Source organism: Echiichthys vipera (genome assembly GCF_963691815.1).
Source record: "Echiichthys vipera genome assembly, chromosome: 12".
Taxonomy (NCBI): domain Eukaryota; kingdom Metazoa; phylum Chordata; class Actinopteri; order Perciformes; family Trachinidae; genus Echiichthys; species Echiichthys vipera.
The window spans coordinates 6,624,801-6,651,294 of NC_139837.1; the positions used below are offsets into that span (position 1 = coordinate 6,624,801).

General features: G+C 41.8%; 1 protein-coding gene across 2 annotated transcripts; it reads right to left on the minus strand.

Annotated features, from left to right (window-relative positions):
- Positions 1–860: 860 nt before the first annotated feature.
- On the minus strand, positions 861–25,585 carry crip2 (cysteine-rich protein 2). Of its 2 annotated transcripts, none has more exons than XM_083924221.1 (8): positions 25,463–25,585; positions 11,442–11,536; positions 6,009–6,066; positions 5,022–5,153; positions 3,972–4,040; positions 3,731–3,825; positions 2,424–2,481; positions 861–2,157 (listed from the first exon to the last, which is right to left on the minus strand). In XM_083924221.1, exons 1-8 carry the CDS (start codon positions 25,503–25,505, stop codon positions 2,090–2,092), a joined length of 618 nt encoding a protein of 205 aa, XP_083780347.1. In that variant the 5' UTR covers positions 25,506–25,585; the 3' UTR covers positions 861–2,089. The 2 variants fall into 2 exon arrangements, with proteins under 2 accessions (XP_083780347.1, XP_083780346.1); XM_083924220.1 differs by having other exon boundaries at positions 3,972–4,043.
- Between the last annotated feature and the right edge of the window lie 909 nt (positions 25,586–26,494).

The following is a 26,494-nucleotide window of genomic DNA, read 5'->3' on the forward strand; positions in this document are numbered from 1 at the left end:
GTCTCACCTACAGTACTGTAGATGGGGGTCAGTACGCCCTCAGTTTGGAGAAGCAGACAGGAGTCCTGACACAGAAGCTAAGCATGTACTGCTGTGGATGCTGTTTAAGTGTAAACTATTTTTTACCAAAAGCTTCACAGATTGACCTTTTCATCAGACAGCCCTTTATAATGGGGAACTGAAGCTGCTATATCACTCTCTTCACAGCCACCAGACTCCTTTGACAAAAAAAGTTGTTTTACCTCACAAACCACCACAGTTGCTGGTCTACCGCCACCTCGATCGGTTAGCTTGTTTGTTTCCAACCCTTGAAAACACCAAAATAACGTATAACGAGAACTGGAGACAGTGTTCAAGGCGGGGCCCGTTAACTAATATGAAAGCTACTCAGTGATGCATGAAGCCAAAAAAGCAGGGACAGCTACTTCCAGAATGGGGAGTCAATTATTCATCGTGGCTCTTCCAGTAATTTCACAGGGGGTGTGACACTCAAAACCAATTATCCACTTAATTAGAGGTCATGTAAGTCAATGAGGTGTTTTCTGGCCCTATGGCATCACATGACGGACATTGCTTACATGTTGGGAGTGCTGTCGGCTTCTCTAAACTGGCAGCATCCACTGACTGTGGATGACTACCTCATACCTAAAAATCTGACCTAGCCCTTTAGTGCCTCTGAAGCATTTTTCACTTCCCATCCAGTCGAATAAGTGATAATTTGACAAGAAATCCACAAATCCACACAACATGTAGTGTTTGTTTATTGCAATTCATGAACAGGGAGCTCAAAATATCTGTCAGCTAATAATCGTGACGACACAGATGAAGAGTTTCTGAAATATTTATTGGAGGGATTAAAAAGACGAACGCAGCAGGGCTGAAGTGCAGCGTTTCAGTTCTACAAACAGTGAGCCCTGCAGTGTCTATGAAGCCCTACGATGTACAAGAAACAAACACAGTAACAGTCGTACAATAATACCAAGATGCACATTCTTACAGAATGACTTGTCTGCAGTGTTTCTACACACTAAGCTACCGTTTCTGGCAAAAAAAATACTTCATATAGCGCGTCATCGCTTGGAAAAAGAACAGCAGGGTTATTTATCATTCATTAAAAATCATCATCGTAGAGATTTATACAGCTTACATTGACCTCCTTCATAATCAGTCCCGTAAAGGGTAGTAGTACAATGGCGAATTAGATTTAAAGGACTTGATTGAAGCAATAAATACATTTTTACTTTCTGGTAAACCACAGCTCTACCTTTGCAAAACTTGACCCACACTCTGCGTGATTTTAAAAATAGACGTTTGTTATTTGTTAGCACATGATCCAGATTTTGACATTAAAACGTTTATCAACTTATGCTCAAAGGTCAAATAAATTCAGGTTGACTCAAAACAGCATAGTGGATGTGTTGAAAAGCATGTAACAGTCGCCTGAGAGAACCAGTTTCCCACCTTTTTACAATATGTTTTTTACATAAGGAATGTTGTCAGGCAGCCAAAATGTAAATATGGCATTTGTATTCTACAAATCTATTGGCAACGTGCCCCGGAGCACCACCTGTGCGTGCAGCCGCCTACGAGGTGAAATTCCAATGGCTGTCAATGCTCCGCGCCTCGACCCACAATGCACTTTTCCGCACCTGAGAATCACTCTCCATCACATTTTTGCTAAACATAAGTCATCTCAAAAAAAGACATTGTCAATCACACTGTTCTCAGGGTACAAAATTGAAATATAAGACCTTCGTTTTTTACCGCGGCGACATTTAATGTGTTCACATACATTTATAAATGTGTAAACATGGTTGGAATTATTTGTGATAACCTGTGGGAATGCTGGAAGTGGCTCTCCCGGAGCAAATACATTTATAAACACACGTCTGGGCAATTTTGAAATCATTCCTCGTGGTGCTAAATCAGCCGGGAGCGGGTCAGATCGAAGGAGAAAAGGATCAGAAGGCTGGCTGTCTCAGGTATGAATGTAAAAAGGAGGGAGGAAGAGAAAAAGGCTACGAATAATACTGTGGTTGATGGTCAGTGTTGTGCAGAGAAGAGGGATGAAGCTGAGGGGACAAAAGGTTCAAGGCTGGGGCACTGCACTGGGCTCCTTCTCATAGATGTAGCTGCCAACACCACCGGTGTTCACGCCTGGAAAAACCACAGGGAGAAGCAAGTGGGTGTCAGGGGGGTTCACAGGACGGGTGAGAGAAGGTGTAACATGAGCAGGAGAAGTTGCAAAACATTTCCTCGAGAAGCTGCTGTGTCGTCGACAAGGCTATGATGAAATGACTCTTGAGTAACAACTTATCGCGTGCGATGTGTGCGGCAGCGCGGATCAAGTGCTCAGACATATTGACATTGTGTTTCAACTGTAACTGATAACTGGTGGGTTGACAGCACCCCCTAGCGGTTACCTTTGGGCCCGAAGAGAACAGCATAGCATGGTTTGTGGCAGTAGGGCTGGCCGTCATGCTGGAATATAAAGAAATACAAACATTAACACCAAAAAAAGGTTATTTTTCTGTCCCAGAAAAAGTCGAGGCACGCTGCTTTGTCGAGATACAAAAGATGAAAAGGCTCCATTAATGTTGGTCGTTTATTTTTTGACCTTTTTCATGACATTAGTTAGGTGTTGATTTCACAGTTTTCTTCTGTTGTCCCTTTGTTTACCTCTTCCTTTTTGGTCTTTTCCGTGCGTGTGTGTGTGTGTGTGTGTGTTTTTTTACTTTGTGTTCCCTTTCCTTTCTCTTTTTTTGGGAGCGGGTTCATGTATTGGTATTGGCGATGTACTGTATTTAATTTCAAGATAAAGTACTTGTATGCAGAATAAACAGGAAGGCAATGTTAAAGCTTACATATAAAAAGCCAACATGTTTTGACAACTGTATTTCTCTTTATCCTATTTTTCCTTATTATCAAGAGCACCCAACACATCATGACGCCTTCTTTTACTCAAATACATGTTTTCTTTTCGTTTATTAGTTGAGTTTGGATTTCCTGTAATGAGGGAGCCAGATGTGCCTGTGGAAATGTTCACATATCTGTTTGTGACTCGTATCACTTGAGCATCTGTTTGTGTGACACCTGCCGTGTTCTTAAACTCCCCAATGTAGCAAAAGTAGATTTGCATGTCACAATTATAATTTTTTTTTAGTCAGATCTTTGTTATAATTTCGACATTTCCGCTCTTAGTTAAAGGCAGCTTCATTTAACGGAGAAAGAGAGAGAAAAGAGACGAGGGGACTGAGCTTAGTGTTGGAGCTTGTTGCAGTTAAGTCCTGGTGTTTTGTTTTTTTACCCTCATCGTTTCTTAAAACTTTCTTGCTCAGTGATAGACGCACCATGTTGTTGGGGATTCTCACAGCGCCTCAAAACAGACCAACAAGTCTGATCATCAGTTACATGATTCGCCACTTTATTAGATATATCATGCAGTTCAAAACAACATCTAGGGCTTCGTTTACTCAGCTCATGTTTAGTTTTTAGGGATATAGTCGTAAATGTGTAAATATAATTATAGCCGTCATTGTTTAAGGTGTTTTATTGAGGTGTTTCTTATTTTTTGTCCTGCAGGATTTTAGAAACACCTTTGAATATACAGTCCAGCACAACACCATCACTATGACCTCAATGTAACACTGTAAAAATAGACTTAAGTATTATGTCTTTCTATTTTCTTTATACTGTTCTTTCTGTATTTTTCCAACTTCTTTTGTCTCACCTCTGCGTGGCTGCCAGGAGCCAGAGTCTTGCTGCACCTCTCACAGCGCAGGCAGGGTCGATGCCAGTCTTTACCCAGTGATGTCACCTTCTCAGCTATTGTGACACACACACACACACACACACACACACACACACACACACACACACACACACACGTAAGACACCATGGCAATCACTTTGCAGGTTCACACCTTTCCCTGCAACATTTTTCCTTCACCTCAAAGTGTGGAAATACTCACCAAAATACACCTTTTTCTGGCACCGGGGACACAGGTTGGCCTCTCCGGAAAAGGTGGTGATGCTGCCGGCTGCTGACATATCACAGACGCATTACAATACTGGAAAGGTACAGGAATCTATTCAATAAATGACCTTGCTGCTGCTGATCTTTCCAGTTAGTCGTGAAATCCAGTGTACTAATGATGTAGAGGTAGAACAATTAAAACTGAGCCAATAATAAACAGCTTTTATATGTTCCTGTAAAGAAGTTATTGAGTAAAGAAGCTAATTTTGCCAATTTAATATATTCAGGTTTCCAAGTTAAAACACTTCATTCACTCCCTCTTACGACAGCCAATCACGGGTGTCGATGGATGTTACGCAAACATGTAGTGTTGCTCTGGGGACTGCAGGTGGGGCCAAACGGCAAAGAGACAGGTTTGGTTTTATTCTAATTATAATATAATCACTTTTACATTGACACAATCTTCCACCAAAAACAGACAAATAAAAGCCCACGGATTAAATCCTACGTAAAAGTTGAATTCTTTGAGCAGTAACTCAAAAGAAACAATAAAAACAAACAAAGAGTTGTGCAGAAAACTGAAGCATGACACTGAAAGGTAAAATAAGTTATTTCTATAGTAGCTCTGACCTTCCCCGAATCATGACGACACGAAAGTTTAGATCCGGAAAGGTTAAAAAATCCTAAATCTGTGACAAGTTTTCTGGCTTACACAACCACTTGAGTAGAAACCACTAACTGAAAACTGCACAGCGGAGATAAACTGACCAAAAACACCAGATATAACTATTTTTCTTCCTGCTGACAGGGGTTTCCCAGAACACACACGCTGGATTTAACACGTCTGAGAAAATCCTCCTCGAGTCCCAAGAGACTTTGTGTATCGTGTTCTTATCATTGAGTCAGCAACAGCTTTCCTTCCGACCTAAAACGCCGCAATCTTAAAAGGACAAAAGCCTCTATCCACTGGCTGTTTTTACCCCAGTCAACACTTGCTGATGGTTCCACGATTTACAGTATGTATGAATTCACACTTCTCATTTACCTTTCGGCGCTGCTTTCGGGAAGAACACTCTCTTCTCCTCAGTTTTGGGGGCTGAATCCACACTAGTGGGAGACGGGTTGTTGTTGGCTGGAGTGTCGTACACATAAGAGCCGGCTCCACCGATGTTCACACCTGAAAAAGTAAAAGCAGAGGAAGCCAAAAAAACATTAATGACAGCAAAAAAAAGTCGGCTCCAGCCCCCCCCCTCCCCCCGCGACCCCGACAGGGACTAGCAGTTGAAGATGAATGAATTAATGAATATTAAGTTAATGCAACACGTGGCCTTGAGATCTGCACTAAAATATTAAAATTGACTCTACAACTTTACAGAGGACTAAAATTCAGTGAATAAATAGATAAATACTTTGCAAATGCACATTTTAATAAAATAAATAAATAATGAAAAACATTACTTTAATACAGAAATAAAAATGTAAATATATTATCAAGCATATAATTAAATTAATTCAAAAATATTGGTAATTAATTGCAAAATAAATATATTGCAGCGAGGTAACATCAGTACCAGGTATACCAGTAAATTAATAAAGACACATGAATACAGAAATAAATGTAGTTTAGTAAAAATGTGAAAAAAGCCATTATGGACATTTATTTAATTATGTATTATTTATTGATTTGATTATTCTTTCATTTATTATTTAAAATATTGATCAATCTATGTATTCGTTTCAGCATTTTGTTAATGTATTTACGTACCTATTCATTGATAAATTAGTCATTCTTAGGCCTCTACACTAAACTTTATTTAACAAAGTCTCAATGAGATTAAAATCTATTTTTCACAAGAGACAATACTTACAACAATTATTACAAATAGCATAACAGACTACGACAACTGTCACAAACTACTAAAGAGTGTTAAAATAATCCAGTTAAGATGCAAAAAGAGTGTAGATAAAGTTTAATTTACGATGCATAAACAGGTGAATGAGAAGTAATTCATGCTGAATACATGCAGTTTACCTTTTGGCCCAAAGAGGGCGGCATAGCACGGTTTGTGGCAGTAGGGCCGTCCATCGTGCTGTGGAGACAGAAACACACTGTTACATACAGAGGATAAATTGACTCAGTGTTGATGCAAAGCATTTAAAAAGAAACTTGTTACATGTATGAGAAGTCACACTGTTCACTCTTTTTCTGACATCATATATTTTGGTTTTGTAGAGATGAAGAGGTTGTGTCCAAAAGCGGAAACAAGACTCATTTTTTCCGCATCTCAACACATGATGATGACACGCACTGTATCCAAGAAACGGGACTGTTGATGAATCCAGCGCCACACTTTAGTGCAACCTACGTCACTTGATTGGTCGGTCTAAGACAGGGGTGGGCAATTCTGGTCCTGGAGAGCCACTGTCCTGCATGTTTTAGGTTTCTCCCTACCCTAACACACCTGAGTCTAACAATAATCAAACTGTGACGAGCATCAGCTGCTTGATAACGTGCACATCATTAGAATCAGGTGTGTTGGATCAGAGAGAAACCTAAAACATGCAGGACAGTGGCTCTCTAGGACCAGAATTGCCCTACCCTGGTCTAAGACAAAGATGGCTTGTTGCTGATGCATGCTGGGAATGTGGCGGTGATTGCAGGAGCGTGTGATCAGCATGGGTAGGGGATCAGGGCTGAGGGCCAGCGTGGCTACTGGTCCGGAGCCCAATGCCCAAAGATGAGAAGATCCAAGCGAATGCCACGGGCAAGAGGCCAGGCCTTGGGTGGTGAGGGGAAAACTGGCATTATATAAAAAAGGGACATCCTAACCACAATACCTTCTTGCTTTGAGCATATGAGCGCCTTTCCCTCAGAGGACGGTGTGGCAGGAAAAAAAGGATTGTTCTCTCACCTTTAATAATGCATTAACCGTGACAGGATCAGCTACTGTTAAAGCAGCCACGCACTCCCCTCACACTTGACATTTATGAGATCCGTGAAGGTCTGGACGCTGCTGCCGTGACTGAGCACTGATGACTTTCTCAGGACAAGACACACACATGGCTTTATTGTCAAGTGAACTGAACGTTGTGAACAGTCTGCAGTGTGGTATCGCTGTGGCTCTGGCTGTGAGGCAGAGGAACCCTAAAAATGGATTATCCATCGCTGCACGGCCCACTCTCTTCCCAGCAGTTCACTTCCCACATCCTGACATTTAAATCTGTTTTCTCCATATTTTCTTTCCTGACCTCATCCTCTTCTGAAGATCCATGCCCCAACTGCTTCAACCTTTACTTCTCCGGGCTTCAGTCCCTGTGCAAGAGGCCGGTACAGGGATTAACATTGATCCCTTGGCTGTTTTTGCTCTGTTTTTTGTTTTTTTTTACTTCCTTTATATACAGGCTTATGGCGAAGTCACTACATGTGTTAGCAGGCAGATATTTTCAGAAAAGGTCAGGCTTTGAAAAGATGCTATCAGGTTATGGCATTAGGCTGGATAGTTCAACCAAAGAGTGGTTTTTCCTTCTTGGATTGTATCATTTGATGGTTTTTTTAAAGGCCTTAAGAGGTGAAAGTATCCTGTATATTTCACAAAAAATAACCTTGGGGAACTCCACCAATTTTACACATTAAAAGTCGGTATACAAGCCTAGGGTACTACCGCACAATTTGTGTAAAGTAATAGAAAGACGTGAGCTTTCCATATCTCAGCAGCCCGCTCCTCATTTCTGCTTAAGGCGAGCTGCTTCTCAACATTAGCAGATACATATAACACACCCGAATCTACGGTCCACTGGAATTGTGGGTAATGTAGGCACCAGGTTTTGACAAAAGGAATTAAAAAAAAAAAGATGATATCACTGGTTCTGCTGCATCAATTTTGAGCCTTTTCTTTAAAACGGTCGATCATGAGTCCGACAGTGTTACACTCGTCGTGTGACACCTTGGGGTTCTATAAACAATGACAGATACCTGAAGGCTGTCTGTCACACTAATAGATAAGAACACTTAGGGAGATTAATCGTAACTTTATTTCACAACCCGTCCAGTTAAACTGAAAGTGTCTGCTCCGTACAGCAGCAACAGAGTCGCAGGAGTCAGGACAGTTAACTGACAAGACGATGGCAGAGGATTTGGTATTGAAGCGAAACGCAAGTGCATCTATTTGGCAGTATTTTCTTTTTAAACCCAATGCCAATAGGGAAGCTGATAACGTTAATGACGCAATCTGTAAACTCTAAACACTGGCGGCTGTCTCGCAACCAGAAAGCAGCGCATCTGCGCCGGCTTAGCAGTGGAAACTCGGCTGGAGAGATCAACAGATACTGTTGATATCACGGCAGCTGAGTGTCCAAAGTTTAAAAGCCCAATAATTAGTTGTTTACTGCGACTACGTGTGACATGGGTTGTTGGGAGGGATAGTGGGATTCATGTTGGGGCTTTTTCTTTTTCACTTTAAAGGAGACGCTCTGAAGCAGTATGCAACTGTTTCTTTGCCTGTCTGCAAAAATGTTATAAAGAAATTTGAGGAGGAGGGAGCCCAATAATAGGCTTTTAGCGGCTTCGGCTGTCACTGCGGGGGAAGAAAATCATCTGTTTCGTGCGGTGTTGACATGAAAAGTAACCATACAGTTGGTTTTCTCTCCATGACCTTAAAAATGCATAATCTACAAGCTTGTTTTGTATATTAATTATTATAAATAATTAAATGAATTAGTGAAAATCAACTTCTGTAAAATATGTCTTATCACTATCAGAACTTTTATGCCCCTGTCCATCAAAATGACAGACAATTTAATACAATCCTGATCTTTAGGGTCAACACTGAAGCTCTCTGCCACCGGCCTCAGGAAGCCGCTGCCCTCATTCAGCCCACAGACGACAGACAGGCCGCAGTGGACCTCATCCTGCCCCCGACTCCTTTTAAAGAAGCAGTCAGTATTTTTCTCTTAGGGTCTTAACCTTTTGCATTCCAGGCCTGAGATGACATCAAACACCCTCCCCAGCAAAACCACAGTCCCTCTACATGCCTCCATTTTTTAAAAATATGTAACGTCTCTCAGCCTCACTCTGTTTCCATGACGATGATCGAGTATTGAGTTTTTGCCTACTAAAGTCAGGCTCGTGGCACGGCGCTGCAGCCCGGGGCGGGATTTGGATGCTGTCCATGGAGAGAAAGAGAGAGAGAGAGAGAGGATGGAGGGGGAGAGGATGCTGGGCCTCAGAGAGATTGTGTGACTACATTACTGTAATCATGCAGAGATTAAACAGCAGAGCAGCATCCTTTGGGGCCTGTGGGGAAATTGCTTTTGTGTACGGAGACGCTGAGATCACGTCCTCTTTGTGTGTTGAGAAAAGAGCGGGAGACATTTACAGAGGGAGTAAGAGGGTGAGAATTTGAATCGTTGGTCGGGTCATGAGGGGCAAAAAAATCTTTATGTTGAGAGGGGATAGTGTTGTGTGGTAATGCAACAGAAAGGAAAAAGGCAAATCATCCTGTGACGCTGTGGGGGTTAAAATTCCCACAAGGACGACTCATATTGACAGATGCAACTAGACACACAACAAGGCAGGATGAAGCATGCACTCAGCAATTTCCTGTACAAAAATGCACAAGTTCTGTAAAAAATCTACCCGATGAAAAACACTTGAGAGGACTCACTTCTGGTCTAAAGATCTTGTCACACCAGCTATTAAAATGGCTAAAAGTGGATTCGCTGCAGAAGTGAAGTTCTTTGGTGCCGTTTGACACATTAAATTCCACCGTTGACCTCCTCAGCTGACTTTTGGGCGCTTGAAGAGCTAGGAATCCTACAGATCCAACCGTTGAACCAGTTGTTGCTTATTAGCTGAACTGCAGCATTCACCTTTATGTAACCGCCTCTGTTGGAGTAATAACTGTTCCACAAAAAGTGGATGTTTTACAGACAGCTATGAGACACGATTCAATGGTACAAAAACATATTTGGAAATAACTGTGGGAACATGTTGTCCCATTAGTGAGTGAGCTAATGACCTTGCTAACTTACGGCTAGCAAGCATGTTAGCTAAAAAAAAAACCTTTACTGGATGAAGTAATGCACAACCTTGAGAACAAATATGGATGAGTAAACGAAACGGTACAGATAAAATAGGAAGAATCTCGGAAAAGCTATTTTGATCATCTTCCCGGATGGCTAGCATGTTAGCGGTTAGCTCTGCAGCTACAGTATCTCCCAAACTAGCGCAAATTAGGTATTTTCAATAAAAACTATCGCCTGAAGAACTATACTTTGTATGGTTTTAAATGCTGAAACAAGCCAATGTAAAATTGTTTCCTAAAATATTAAACATGCCACACAGTTAGCTTTTTAAATTAAGCATCAAGTGTGGAGGCAATCTTTCAATATTCAGCACATGACCAGGCAGTACTGGCTTCCCCTTTTCAGGTTTGACATCATACAGTCGCTGAACTGCACAGAAACTATGGCATTGAGTTTGTTGGCCTTTGACCTTGTGAGAAATTATTTTATACAAAAAAAACAACATAACTACCTAAAATAGAGCTTGCATTAACGGAGAAAAGCCCATAAAGTCAATTCAAGAGATGCATTTGGTTGACACTTTTAGCCACAGTGCTTCACAGCATCACTGAGTGTGTATAATGTGAGCATGAATGGCCTCAGCAGGGAGTGAACTCCCACCTCAGGCAATGAGCGACGTGCTCCGTGCATAAAAGCTACTATACAGGCTACAAAGAGTCCATATCATTGCCCCAGTTACAGAGTTGAAACCCATATCTCCCCCTTCCTGATTTCCCTTTAAAATGTAACCGTGCATTTACACTGACAATAGGTAGACTGTGTTTAAACCGCCTTAAAGTGACTTCAAGCAAGAAGTTTAGCCCATTTAAATCAAATCTCTGTGTTTTCAACTGTTGTCCAGATATAATATGCATAACAGACATAATTACAATAAATTGCTGATAAAAATAATTGTTGGTTGCATGTGATGGAAGAAGTATTGAGATTTTTTAACCAGGTAAGAAAACTGCACTATCAGCAGCAAAATGTACTTATAAATATGCAAAATGGAACCGATCATATTGTTTTATTCATCATATATATATATAAATATATATGTTTTTAGATTATTGTATTACTGATGCATTAATGTGTGGGAAAACGTTTAAAAATGTAGAAATTTGATATAACAAAAAAAAATGAATCCTGTTCAACAAAGTCATCATACATGTAAAGCCTTAATCTGAAAAGTAACTAAAGCTTTGAAACACATGTACAGTAGTGGAGTAGAAGTGAATGAGGCATACAATTGAAGTAAAGTGCCTAAAAACAAAACTTGAGTAGACGTACAAAGTTACTTTCCTTCATTATTAGTTGCAGCACTAAACAAGACAGATTTGTATCAGCTGCATTTACTTTCAGCGGTGAAAGACAGTACTGTCACTGCTGGTGTCTCACTGACCTCAGCGTGGCCTCCAGCGTTCAGGAGCTTGTTGCAGCGGTCACACTTGAGACACAACTTGTGCCAGTCCTTCCCCAGTGATGACACCTTTTCAGCTGCACATGAAAGACAAAAGGGATGGGGTTGGGTGAGTGCAAACATTCACATAACGCTGCATTTATAGACATTAACAAACAACAATAGCCATCGATTGTGTCAGGCTTTGTGTGTGTTGCAATGTGGCGTTCAGATCACTCATCGCAGAGAAGGAATGACGTCCCCTCGTTGCTTCACTCTCCAGAATAATGACTGGCTTGTATATTGTATCTCTGGGTTGATTTGCCCTTGAGGGGAAGTCCTAACATCGTGCCAACTGAGAGACTAGTGGGGATACTGGGAATGCCTGTGTACCACCACAGGATGCAGTGATGATGTCATTGCGGGATAGAAGGACGGTGGCGTGAGTCCCAGTCCAGCTGGAGCAGCAGGGGGTGCCCACATCTAACCCAGATCCTTTGTGTTACCCCTCCAAAACATACACACCCCTCCCCCCAGTTTACAGTATACCCATCCTGCCGCAGACGGCCCTTAAACCCCATTTCCGTCCCCTTTATCTCCCAGACCGACTCCAGACAAGCAGGGGACCCTAATTATACCCTTTCCAATAATAAATCTCTGTTCATTCCACACAATGGGCCCCAAGGAGTCATGCAGGCAGCAGAGGAAACACCTTCTCTTATCAAGGCAGGGCACAAATAGCCGGATACTTGAGTCGGTTTCCTACATACCCTCAGTGAAAAACACACACACAGACAAGCATACAGCATATATGCAGACATACGGACGATTGCTTCCCCCTGGATTTCCTCTCTCTAGTTGCTTTCCCATATGTACCATAACGTGTGCAAGTGCTGTCAAATTCCTGCGTCATGTCAGGAAGCAGATGAAATCAGAGTGATCAGCGTGGAATGTGAAGAACTCCTTTGTCAACAAACAAAACAAGAAATAAATCACAAAAACAAAACCGTATATGGACGCTACGGAGAGGATAACATGGATTCGATAGCTTCTTGCAGCAACATTTTTTTCAGTCCATTATAAAAACGGTTAACCAAAACCAAAAGCAGCAACTATCTCGCATGAGCCGTGCCTAATAATGTCGCAATACCAACATTTTAAACTGAATAAGATCAGTATCAAAATAATACCATTACCTCTACCACGGGAAAAAGAAAAAACAAGTCCTAGACAAGCATGATGGGATTATTTTTGTTATATCTTACCGATTGTTTCATCTGTGCAGCTTTGAGTTGAAAATCTAATCATCGCCGTGTATTTTTTTTTTAGCTTCGGTACTTCAGATACTATCAAATGTGGATATTGTACGTTATATTGAGTGTCATTTAAGTAAAGTATTGATACTTTTGACAACCTTAGTACCTAACATATCCAGAGAAATGCTTTTTATTTTGAGAGACAGCTTTTGTTTTGAATTCCTTTCCTGGATTGTGTGTATTTTTGTATTCTTTTCACCTTTGACCAAATGAATTCCCTTCTTTCCATCATTAATTTGATTTGATTTGCTGTGAAAATTACATTATGGCAATCATGTGCGGAGAAATGCTTCTCCGGAATTGATTTAGGGAGATCAGACTACTCCCTGCAGGGGTTTCTGTTTACTCTCCAATCAGTTCTCCCTGTCAATTACCAAAGTGCAAATGGCCAACAACAAGGCCCTGAAGAAAAGCCGGGGATGGGTTTTGTGACCTGCCGTCAATTCTTGAGAGTACAGGAATGCTGACTTGGATGTAGCAAACTGCCGGACATGTTAAATCACTTTAAAGATACTGTTATTCAGAGTAAAAACAATAAATCACCCTTTAAAATCAATGAACATCTTTTAAATCAGAAGATGACCACAAACCCTTCAGACATGACCACTCGAGTTAAAAAGACAGCATCGCGGGTGCTTCGACTTCATCCAACACTCCAACTACAGACCGTAGACTGTATAAAACATGGATATAGTCTCCATGAGGTCAACCAGAGGTTTCTGGGGATCCAAATGGACCCCAAAGTGGGCGACTCCGGGCGTCGCCATCTAAGAAAGGCCTGAATCCTCCTAACTCTGATCCAAAAATGGCCAAAGAGGTGAGCGTGGATGGGGCTGAGGCGGGCCGATTGAAGCCCACAGTCTCTTGTGAAGGCACCTACCTGTCACTCAAAGCTGCCCTGCCCTAAATTATGCGGAACTCTGAACCTTAATATAATTAAAACGAGTGCGTTATATATAAATTCATCCTCCGTACAGTTTTCATGAACCAGGAAATTAGCTTTAACTACCAAACATGTTTCCAAGTTGGGTGTTTTAACACGGAGTTCTATGGAGATTGACTCCCTTTTGAAACCAGCTTCAAGAGGCCATTTGAGAATCTGCCGTTTTTGGCACTTCATCGTTGGCTTCGATACGTGGTATTGTTCAAATCAAGGGTACATTTTCAAACAGTCTGTCCTGAAAGTCATTCATAGTTTTACACTCTGTTGTTCACATGAACAATACAAAAGAAAGAAGAGTTTAAAAGCTTGAAGTTGTGAAGTGGATGTTGGATTGTCAGTTGTGGAAAGTACCAGACAGTAAACGCTGCCCTTTTATGGTTTCTTTTAAACCTTTAAAATACTTAACACACTGTTTAAAGAGAGTATAAATGTAGGCAGCAAGAGCTTATCCTGTCTGCTCTTGAGTATGAGTGTGTGTGATTTATTCTCTCCTAAATCTGAGGATATGCATATACCTACTGACACCTCTGGTAAAAAATACTGCCAGTGTGTCCTCGATGTTATGTTTTCATGTGTGTGTGTCACTGAATGAAATGTGGACACACCTCCAGACACAGTTGAAGAGTCAGCTTATGAATGGAAAAAGACGTCAGAGCCCTGCAAGTATGTCCTCATTCCTCTGTCTGTAGTAACAAAGTCCAGTTTCACAGCTCCCTGTTTTAAAGGGTAGTTGTTATTATAAGAGTGGTGAGCCTGTCTGTCTGTATTATGTGTTGTGGGAGCTATAGAGTGGGGGAGGTGGAGGGGGATCTGCTTCTGGCCCAGATGTTTAAACCCCCCCCACTCCACCCAGCTCCAGTGTGAGCCTCTATCCTCATTATCTTTTATACTGTATTGCATTGACCGCTGAAATCAAGCCAGAAAATATGCAATAACATGCATGCAGATTAAAAAAAAGAAAAATCTTACTGACTGCACCAATAAACTGACAGACAGTTCTTCGTCTCCCAAAATAGTCAACTTGTGGGCACAAATGAGGCGACTGAAATGCCACCAAGTCTTCCTCTACCTAATTACGGCAACAACCCGGGGGTAAAAGCACCTGCTTGTGTAAACAAACAGGCTCCTGTTCACAGGGAAGTCTCTCCGGATATTCACATTTACATTGTCAACATCGATGAGGATGTGCCAAATCCTTTTTAGCCAATCTGTTCTCTCTCTCTCACAACAGCCTCACTCAAAAGCTCCCTACAAAGGCTTCCCCTGCTGTTTAACGTAAACAGCAGGACGGCTTTGGGTAATCACTATGTCTGTTTTTGGTAGAAGAGATATCTCCAACAAGCAGCTTTTCCACAAACAGAAAATGCCATATATTTAATTTGAGTGTGACTGTTGAGGAAATGATCTAGAAACTAAATGGTTCACGAGAAAAGAGACGTCAGAATCTGGATGATCTGCCGCCTCGGGTAAACCTTTCTCAGGAGGAAAACCTGTAATAGCGATCCACTTGTGGACAGACCAACATTCGGAGAAGCTGAATAATTAACAATCCCTCCGGAGATCCATCCATGGGATTGGACCTGATTGGCCAAGACTGTTTTGTTAAGGCAGAATTTATCGTTTAAACCTGGGGTAGGCAATTTATCAGTTTATTGTTGCCGACGTTGGGCAAAAATATCCATAATATTCTTTCATCATATCGTAATTCAAATGTTCTGAGAGAAACTAGACTTCTGCACCTCCTCTTCGCTCCGTTTTCAATCTTCAGTAAATCTAGCCAGTGACGGGAGGCTTCATTCACAGGTCATTTCAGAGAGAGAGGGAGCGACAGAATTACCATTTTACTGCTTTCATATAGACGAAAAGGTGGCTCGCTGAAGGAAGAAGTCAAAAAGAAGGTTCACAGGTTCGGACATTGTTGTTGTTGTTTGACGGAGCGTTTGGACCTGGAAGTAGTATTTTAAAAAGGTTGTTACATCAGACTTAAAGACTGGACTGGATCCAGACAGGGAGGGGAGAGGGAGAGCTGCAGGAAGAGGTCTCACTCTGCTTCAAATCCTGCCATTTTGGTTTTATACTGCAGCTTTTACAGAAATCCATTTGATTTCACCTTGTGTTTTAAAGAGGATATCGACCTTTTTGAACGGGTATAAAAAGGGACTGTACGCAATATTCAGAACATTCATATGTAAAGATATGATGGAGTAATGGTGTCCTGAGCAGAGAATGAAGTCACTCTCGCCCTGTGTATGTTGTAATCCCAGTTACGCTGGTATTTGTTGTGGTAGGTGGTCTGGCCAAGCATGCATGTTAATGCATGTAGTCATGAAAAGGCGTCAGTGTTTCACATATTGGGATGAGAGCCATGTGGAGGCAATCCGAGACCAGATATCGCAGATATGAGACCCTTGTGAAAGACATTCCAAATAAAAAGTGTTAAATATTATTTGTGAAATGTGAAATTATCCTCCTGACATGTTGGATTACTTGCTGCAGAGGCATAATGTTACATCATTATTCATATAAAGTATTGACCGACAGACAGAAATTAGTGCAGGAACACTGAGTTCAAGATGAGAGGAGGGAAAAAAGTGAAACAGAGTGCTGTTCAGGAGTCAGAGGTCATCACCATAACCATATGATACCTGCACCGCTGTAAGCTGCTTAACTTCATTTGTAAATTCCTGATCTAAGCTCTTCAGTCTGCGGTCGGCTTCTCTGATTGCATTGTCAATATGCTTTAAATCACAGACAGCCTGCTGCTGACTCCTCTTCTCTCTGATTTGGCCTCAGTGTTTACAACCGCTTGTTTCAGTAATGTTTCTGAACATTAATCAAACAAGTGTTTTTGTGATTATGGAGAGGTCTGTGTGTGCACGTCAGTCAAGTACTTGAGCCACAAACATTTCTGAGAGAGCTAGCATTCGTGATAAGATGTGAAGAACCATGAGCACAATTTCATGTGGAAAATGAGTGCACGCCGCACCACCCGATGTGCATAAACACAAACCCCGGCTGTGGCACTCCACCCGCCTCGGCACAGTTAAGTTGATATGGAGCCAGGAAATGACCAAACAGGCTAAAGTGCAAAAAAAAATGGACTTGACGGCCAACAAAAAAAGGCATTACAACAGCGTTAGCTCCACCACTGGCTGTACCCTGGCAGGAAATTAAGGGGCAACATCTTAGCTGAGAGGCACTTTGTGTCACTCAAAACTCAAGGCATGAGGTGTGTTTACGTAAATGGAAAAAGCATTTAAATAGTGAATGGATCACACTTAATAAAGTTATAATGCTGCAAACATACAGCTACTTTGAACATCTGAAAAAAAAGACCCTAACTAATGAGAAAGCACTGTTTTCCCCTCACTTGGTCACATTTGATTTTGAAACGTTGAACTTTTTCTTATCTTCTAATGAGACATGAGACAATGATTTATCAGAGGCCAACACCAAAACATTAGATAGGGGCAGTCATCTTCAGAAATCCTTAATTGGGCCTAACTTTATTCCTGAACATTGGAGTCATAAGACATCAAATGCAAAGGGTAAAAAACAGCAATTCGACATCAAATAGTTTGAATTGAAAACAAATGACTCGTGATATTCCAGTCAGTACGAGTATCTGTTCTGCTTGCAAAGATGGAGGTACATCAGACAACTTCAAGCTGGTTATAATTAGATGTTTTGTTATTTATGTGACATGATTCACTTACACTTCAAATCATATTAAGAGTGAAACCTGGTATGCTTTGTGTAGAGACAGCCTGCAAGAGGAGCAGCATGGGAGCAGCTGATGCTCTACAAAACAAACTGTAATTGGACAGAACATTAAGCAACAGAACTTTAACAAGCAGTCTTCACAGGGGAAACATTAACGGCCAATTCCTCCAAATGACTTAATTATGGTCGCTTAATTGTCAGCAGTGACAGGGCAGCTGCATCCAAACACCAGAGCTGATGATGGGTTGAGATTCACCCCCTGGGTCAGGAGGAAATTCATCCTAATTGTCTTACTGAAAGCCTAAAAAGTCAAAACAGATAAACAAGCTCTAGTACAAGTACTGAACAGCATTTATACATCTGAACTCCCAGCATGCAACACAGCAGGAATGTCCACCAGGGGGGTTTGGCCCTGAAATTTCGTACCGTTTGCTCTCTTATCACTCGATAATTTGATAAAATGAGCAAGCTGGAGAAATAGATGTAACACACTTTAATGAAGCGTTTTAGACGCTATACAAAAATGTACAGTTAATAGTAATACATAATAAAAAACTGTACATTTTTATGTATAACAGATGAGGCTAATTGCACCAAATTAAGCTCTAGTTCCTTCGTAATGTTCATGATGTAACCAATGTTATTGTAGATATCACTAAATCATGGCTGGCTGGATTCTGTTCTGTTGCCCCCTCTGGTAACGTGGACCCATCTGTTCAGCTCTACCAACAATAAACCCGACCAAAACACACTCATAAACCAACACGCATGCACACGTTACCCCTCTCCCCTTCTTCTATCTCATTCCCTTCATCCATTAGTGACCAGCTGAGCCCACATGGGTGTTTTTCTGTTTGGCTTTCGACGCAGCCGTGTGATAACCGCACGTCCTAATAAACACCGTACACCTGACTGACTGACTGACTGACTGACTGACTGAAGGCCAAGAAGGCAAAAAGGACCCAAACATGGGAGGTACATTTAGTCTGCTCATATCTCAAGAGAAATGTAAGAAAGGAAAAAACAAGCAGCCTGTGTATCCTCTCACTATTCTGTTCTCTGGAGTACAAACACCCTCAAGGACTCGTGACCTTTTACTCAACTTAAAGACAATCACCATTCAGTTGGAGCACACAGGGGCATTCGACCACACCAAGGGAAGTGACTCTGATGGAGTTTTCAGCTTGTGTATTAATCAAACTACTCGACCTACAACGGTGTCTTTTACTGACGGTGGACCATTGACTATATACAAAGATGGACGACGTGGCTCCACTTTGTCCCACTGTACAATAGTGAAACCAAAATATCCCTGATACGGGCCCAGCTATGTCAGCGCAGTACGGAGCAGGCGGTAGAGTCCCCTTAGGGCTGGACGATATGGCCAAAAACCATTCTGATATAGGTTATTTCATATCTCGACAACGATATCACGTTATATCATGTTCTCTGGTAATTCAATAAATAATATTCTATATGAAATAACCACAGGGTAAAGCCTATTTTTGAATAAGTTTGTGTGAATTTAATACGTAACAGTTTTCATTAAGAACTTTATTGCAACATATAAACTCAAAATATTTCACAAGCTACACAAGCTTGCTCACAGCTCTTGCGAACTGTACCGCAAATACCTTTACCTATGATGGTACATGATGATCTTTGCTCAGGGTCTCTGCAATCTACTGTTTTTTGTTTTGTCTCCTTAAGCTGCTACGTTGTGTGTGTGTGTGTGTGTGTGTGTGTTGGTGTGTAAGCTTGTCGTTTTAAATGTGTCTTTTAAAAAGGTCTAGTCTATTCTTTTTGATGCTTTTAATGTTAAAGTATTTCTGCACTTTAAGGGATTGTACTGTACATTTTGTTGTATTGGTACAATGACAATAAAGACAATTCAATTCAATTATGAAAAATTTGAGTAATTGTGTATCTTATGTGGTTTAATCCTGATATGATTCCATTGAAAGACGATAAACAATCATATCGAATGATCGCCCAGCTCTAAGTCACGTCACCAAAGTCCATCACAGCCGTAAATCACGACATTTCACCCCGTTTTATTGCATCAAAACTCATTAAACCAAACTCAACACTCGATGTGACAAACACTACCTTAAATGAAAAAAATATTGTTATTATTTCTATTTAGTTTGGACCATGTCCCATCTGCTAATGCAGAGGGGGCGGGACTTATGACCTATTCTGCAGCCAGCCACCAGGAGGTGATCCCGATGTTTTGGCCTCACTTTTGGGGAGCCGTCGAGCCGTCCATCTTTACATAGTCTATGGTGTGAAGACAATCTGTGCTCAATTTTAATATAACGTCTATAGCATCAGAGTAACAGGTTTACTTATTACACCTTAAATCCTTTAAATCCCAATTGTACTGCTAGATATTGTAATCAAAATAATGAATCATTATTAAGAGATGCCAAACAAATTAGATGTATCATTTCTGCTCTGTCGTATATTTATTTTGTGCAACATTCAACACTAATTGAACTACACACAATTAATAATTCATCTGTACTTAATAAATTGCACAGAATTTAGTTTTGGTAGAGTTTTAAAAGATCTTCCTCTTGTGGTTGTGAGGGAAGTGAAAGTGAGATTACCCGGGCAGTGGTGTTTTAATCATTACAATTGATTTCTTCAGGGTCAGTGTGTGCTGCATGGTGCTCACAGTGAATGTGCAGCGTGGGGATGCTAAAGAGCTGCTAGGAAACATGCATTTGGATCCGTCTCCGTGCTGTGGCTGATGCAACCCCGTGGCAAAACTTAGCTCTGGAGGTCGTCTGTCGCCTCAGCCAAGGCGAGGTTTCCTCCCCAGGCTTTCTCCCCCCCCTCCCTCTCCCTCTGTGAATAAAAGAGGCCGGCCTCGTGAATCCTGCTGGCTGACGTAAATGGGCTGCAGTTAACTCGCATCCTGTCTGCGCTGGTTAGAGGAGCCGCAGGCAAAGCACCCTCTCCGCAGTCCCTCCCTGAACCTCTGGGCCTGCTTTGCTCCACACCGCGTCCAGTCTCTAACCGGTCAGGAAACTGTGTCCCGGCTACAGGGACTTCAAACGGATCTAGTCTGCATGACGAGCTTACAGAGTAGTTGACCATGTCTTCAAAAGCAGGACTGCATCACTGGAATGGCAGCTTCAGATCTAGCCGATGTAATTGGATAATCACCCTGGAGGAGTAGACTAGACATCATATGACAGTGGCGTAAAATATATAAATGCTTTGATTGCTTTGAGTGAAGTCATCTGAGTCTTGTAAAGAGACGTGATAAAATCTAGAAAACAAAGTAGAAACTTGACGATATGAACACATGCTACGAGTGAAGTATTTCACTTTGAAAGGGTCCAACAGAAGAAGCTTAAGCGAGCTAAAGATGTGATCCTTAAGATTTCACTCAACATCTGTGGCTACTGCTGGTACTGGAAAGTGCTTTTTAACACAACAGGTCCCAGATGTATTGACCTCTTCAGCTGATCCGTCAGAAACACAACAGAAGAAGAAAAACTTGTGTATCTATCTGTTTACAGAGGATCATTCATCATGTCACACTGTTTTAATAAAGAAGATGCGGTCTGATTAAACAGTGATACAGAACTAATGAAATCTGTCACTTTTTGTTCAAATTCGGAGCTGCTGCTTAATAAAAATACTCAATCTGTAATTATCCGTCTAAATTCAAATTTCACAGTAGCTGTAGCTTGTACTCCAGCGGGGGGAAGAACTCTCGGCTATTGTTGGTGTCTTTGCCAACAGATAACTAGCCATTTTCTCCATCTGACAACGATTTAAAGTGTTTTTGATAAAGTTAAGGCTTTTTGCTGACAACTGCATTACAGTAACGTTAGCTTGTTAGCTTAAAAGAGGCAGCGTACGCACGGTGAATGAACGGCACACTGTTAATTCTAAAACGGTCCATGGTGGTTATGTTCAAAATTAATTAGAAAACAATACCTTAGATACAATTAAGAAACGTAATCCTAGCTAGCTGCAATTCCGGTTATACACTAGTGGCGTGAATTACGGCTCTCTGATGGGAGTCGGATCTCATGGCTCCGTTCCTTTCGTTCTTCGTTTAAAGGGGTGGAGGTTTCCAATTATATGCTATTATCGATCAGGCATCATATATGTGCACCTGCCTGTCATGTATGTTGCATAAAATCTCAAAGAAAGCGGGTTTGGTGTGTTTTGGTTTCTGATTGTTTGTACCAAAGAGCCGTTCAAAAGAACCCTAATGTAACATCCCCTTTAGCCGCCATTCTTCAGTGTAGTTTTCTCAGTTTCTTACAAAACCTCTGGACTAATTTAATCTTTTACGGATTTGTAATCTATCATTAAATATGCTTTGTTTTGTCTTATACACTTCCAGCTGTAAAAACGTTTGAAAGGCCAGTCTGCACCCTTCAAAGCTAAAAAAAAAGCATGAAAAATGTTAATTATAATGTTAAAATGTGAGTCATTTGGATGAACTAGAGACATCTTTGCTCCTGTTTGCTCATTGGTGTTATGTAAAAGGTCATTCAGCTTCAAGGTAGAATGGTTTCACCTGTGTTTGGGGGAGGGGGGTGGGGGGGCGCAGCCTGACTTTCAGCACCAGGCCTAATGCCATCTCCATTAGGGGATCATATTTGTGCCTCAAAAAGGCAGCGAAAAAGGAGCCTCATTGACTGGCGCACAGTAGCTGGCAGGTTATGCAATGGAGGCAACAACTCAAGAAATGATGTTACATAAGTGACAAGGCACATTCACACAGCCCACTGGGCAGCCAAGTGGAAAACAGGGTACTCTAGCGTTGAGGGAAAAGAAGGGGAAGGAAAAAAGCAGGTATTGTGTGGACGTTTGGGGTAAAACAGGGATAAACAGAGAAGTGTGGGAAACGTATCATCAGGCTGAGTGAGAGGGCCGAGGTATTCTGCCTCGCTGGAAGCAACAAACGTGCACTGAGACAGACTTTGTGTGAATAGAGATGTCGTCTCTCATTATAATGCATGAGGCACTTTGAGAGTCTCCTGTTTAAATAAAGGCGAGCCATCTCACCCCATTTCCCCCCAGTTCTTCTAGTTGGGGAAGAGGAATTCAGAGCCTGAGGCGAAAGAGAGCCAGAGAGAGAGGAATTGGTGAATGAAAGAAAGGGAGAAACTCACAGCAGAGCGCCATTAGTTTCTCGTTTATTCACTTAGCTGCACAAAGATGCATTGCTCCAATTTGTCATGCACAAGAGTGGTGGGCTGGATCAGCTGAATTTGAGTGTGGAGCTGGGAGAGATTTAGTGAGCCATGCTGTGTTGCGTCCTCCAAATGGACTCTATCACACGCTAACAATGTATTTCCATGGGGCTTGTCACATGTCAGCCAACAGTCCCTGGTGTATTCAAAGCATCCCTGAACCACAGGAACTAACAGATGTGAAGCCACAATGTGGACCCTACAATTACAAAGTACGATGTTCACAATCTTTTAACGCCAGCAACAAGCGACTGTTTCCTTTTTTGGTGCCGTTTATTTGGGTTTCTGGGGGGGAATAAATGCATAGGCAGAGAACGGCAGTATCAGTCAACACTTGAATTTCAACCACCCCCACCATAAAACTGCTATTCATTAAAGTAACGAATGGAAAATAATAATAAAAACAAAAAAACACAAGAATTTCCACCCCAGACTGTGGCTTACCACTACCATTCAAAATGACGTTTCTTTTTTCTTTTTACAGGAGTAAAGAAGAAGAGAGGCAAGCTGTGAAAAACCTTTCCCCGCTTAATCAAATATTGGGCACCACCAGCTGGAGGACCAGGTGGGTAACTGCAGGCTGGGCCAATCACCGCTCTATATAGCTACACCACGACCCACCACCACAAGACGAAAAAAAGTGCAGTAAAATAGGACGGGAAATGGATCATTTTCTCTATCAATAACACATGTCCTGGTGTAGATCACAAACAGCAGCAGGGGATCTCGTTTTTCACTTTACACCCTCATATGTGCAACTGTGCTGGCGTCCCTGGAGAGCCAAGTATAGGAGAGGAGGGTGTATGTGGGTGGAGCGGCTGAGCTCATTCTACAGTGTTCATCACGGACATCATGCTTCAGGCAGAACCTTTCTCCCACCCTGACCTCTCCCGTGTCTTGTCAGAGGTTTCACAGCCTCCCTTTGCCATGACTGAAACTTTAATATTGTCATTAACAACCTCCCTCCCTTCCTCCATCCTCCCTGGTTTGACGTGTGCAGCCGATTTCACTGATGCTGGTTCCTAGTAGACGTTCATCATCCTTACAGTCCACTCAGCTCCGGGGCGCTCTCCGCCCAATAAGACACACCCCACCCAAAAATAACTCCACCAGGATGGATTTCAGTATGTTACATAAAAAAAAAAACAACAACATGCATCACAGAGGAGCGAGCGCTGACTCACACTGCAGCAAATTAAGGCTACAGGAATACTCTCACGTGCGTAAAAACCGTATTGGAGAAAATTATATCTTATTTGCACAGATATTTATTCCATGCCAGTGACTCCGGGGACCCAAAGGATGAGCAGCAGCTGTGGCGTTTGCTGCCACTCCTGTTACGTAAGAGGACTTGCATCCACTCACGTAATTGATTTTGACCCCCGTGACAGCTCTGATGTGTGCTGAGAAGTGCAGAAAAAGATCAGCGCCGAAGAACACATTTTTTGCTCCCAGCATGCGGCCAAACATAAACACAGGATTACTCAGGGTGGAACAGGACACAAGCATGTTCCCTAAAAATACACCGCACAGGGCGCATATCATGTGCAGCCTTCAGATTAAGAGCAGAGACGTACATTTTTGTTCATCTTCACGACCTGAGCTCCTTTAATCCCCCGATTTGCTCTTATCTGTGTAGATTTCTTACACTGTAAACATCTGTTGTAGTAAATATAAGATGCCATCGCTCTGACTAAGTGTGACTCTTCAAGTGGGTGTTTTGCTTTGCCATCTTTGTTTACAAGGATGCAAAAGATGCGTGTTTGTACATTTTGACGTCTGTGACGCAGCATGATGTTGCCGTGAGTGGGCAATCTCAGCATATGGCATTTCTGCTCTCTTGGCAAAGGCCTCCTTCAGCAACTCTCCAGAGCCAAGTGCCAAGCTGGGATGTTTACCAAACACAACAAATGAAAAATGGCACAGATCAGTGTCAAAAAGAGATAAATCATTTATTCAGTTATGTGGATTTAGTGCGGATAAGCCGTGTATTCTCTCACGTCCATCAAAGGCGTTGTATAGGTTCTAAAAAAGGAGAAATCCATTGATATATCTGCTCTTCTGTTTACATTTGCTTCTCCAGCTTTTGGGTTTTCCAAAGTTTGTCTCTGTGAATCATTTACACTGGCAGCCACTCTTTTCCCTGAAAAAAAAAACCCTAATCTAAAGAATACTATGAACTGTACTGTTGTTAGAAACTCCTTTGGGAAATGTAGAAAGGGTTTACATTGTTTCCCCACCACTGAACATAGAAGCCTAAGGCAATATTGAGCTGTATGGATCCAATACTAGGCTACTGTCAAACACATGGTGCTGCACAAAAACACTCTTTAATGTCCTATACATACACACTAACATCCTGACACTTATTCTTCTCTTACACTTTATTCTTGTTGATAGGTTCAAATGTTTTTGTATAGTTGCACTGTCGTTATTTGCTGCTCTGTGTGCCCTGAATTGCCCCCCGGGGACAAATAAAGTTTTATGAATTGAATTGAATTGAATTGAATACATGTTGAGATAGTTACAGACACAAAAGTGCATGTAAACATTCAGAACCATTTGCAAAAGTAGGCATTTTTTTGTAAATGTTTCTGTAACTAAACAAAACTCCACTTGTGTGAAATATGTTTTTAAATGAATGGGAACAGCCTGGATAAAAAACGCCATTCATGAAACGTGTGAATTAACGCGCAATGTGACCCAAAAACATCTATATTTGTGGCTAATGAGCCGGTTTCACCACCAGCACCACCATCATGATCCAAAAAGTAATGTCAAAAGGTGGGAACGCACGAAGCGGGCAGCACTTACCGAAATACACCGTCTTGTCACACTTGGGGCACTTTGAAGCCATGTTGTGGGTCGAGTGAAAGTGGTGTGTTGTGTTCGTCCGGAGCGGTGTCCACTCTCTCTGGCTCTTGTCTCCGCAGCAAGTGTCCCCGCTCCGCTCACAGAGGCCGGGAGCATCTATTCACTCAACGGCTGCCTCGTTTGCATAGCCCCGCCCCCCGCCACCGTAACCGTCCTCCTGCCTCCTTCAGGGTCTGTGGGAAATGTCACAACTTCACAGCTGAACGTCGAAACAACAAATACTGGTGTATAAAACAGGAATTTTCAGCTAAGTAAACATGAAAGTTAGCTTACTGATCGAGAAGAAACGTAGCTATTTCGGCGTGTGTATTAATGCTGTTGAACTCAGTCCATTGAGTGAATGCATCGCCTCTGTTGTCAGACTATACAGTCATGGAAACACCTGGAAATTTATCAGAATTACCAAATATCCTGGAAATAATCTATGTCGTCCTGGGATTTGTACAGTATTCCAGCCCCTCATTCAGATCACATACATAAACCTGGGTGTGTATTTTGTTTTACACTTGTTTGTAAGATTTATGACATTTCAAAGCAGGTTCACCAGACACAGAGCAGAATGCAACATTTTCATTTCAGCTCCCATGTCACTCAATCTGCGGAGTGGAACGGACACGCAGCAGTCTTTTCACCGTCGAATCTATATTTTCCACGCCGCCAGGGGACTAAATGTGTCAATACTTGGCATACCTGCAAATCATATGACTATGATCATGTGCTGTCCTGTCTTTTCAAGAAAAAACTCCTGGAAAATTATTTCTTAGTCTGATATTTTGTAATGAAAAGCCAAAGGCTACAACTCACAAACTGAATTTCTAAAGATTGATAGTGTGTCACTTTCTGTTCTAGACTATCTAGTATTGACATACGGGTCAGGGTTTGTATACCCGCACCCACCTGACCTGTTATGAGATCCAGTCCACATTGGCAAACCTACTTGGAGCGCTGCTTTGTCACTTTATGACCCATCTG

What these genes read in the sequence shown, in the direction of transcription:
- crip2 (XM_083924220.1), bottom strand. Translation starts at nt 25,505, where the DNA reads ATGGCTTCAAAGTGCCCCAAGTGTGACAAGACGGTGTATTTCG. An exon ending in CCCGAAAGCAGCGCCGAAAG is followed by an intron (nt 4,044 to 5,021) that starts GTAAATGAGAAG and finishes GTGATATGTCAG; the next exon opens with CAGCCGGCAGCATCACCACC. An exon ending in CCAGAAAAAGGTGTATTTTG is followed by an intron (nt 3,826 to 3,971) that starts GTGAGTATTTCC and finishes GTGTCACAATAG; the next exon opens with CTGAGAAGGTGACATCACTG.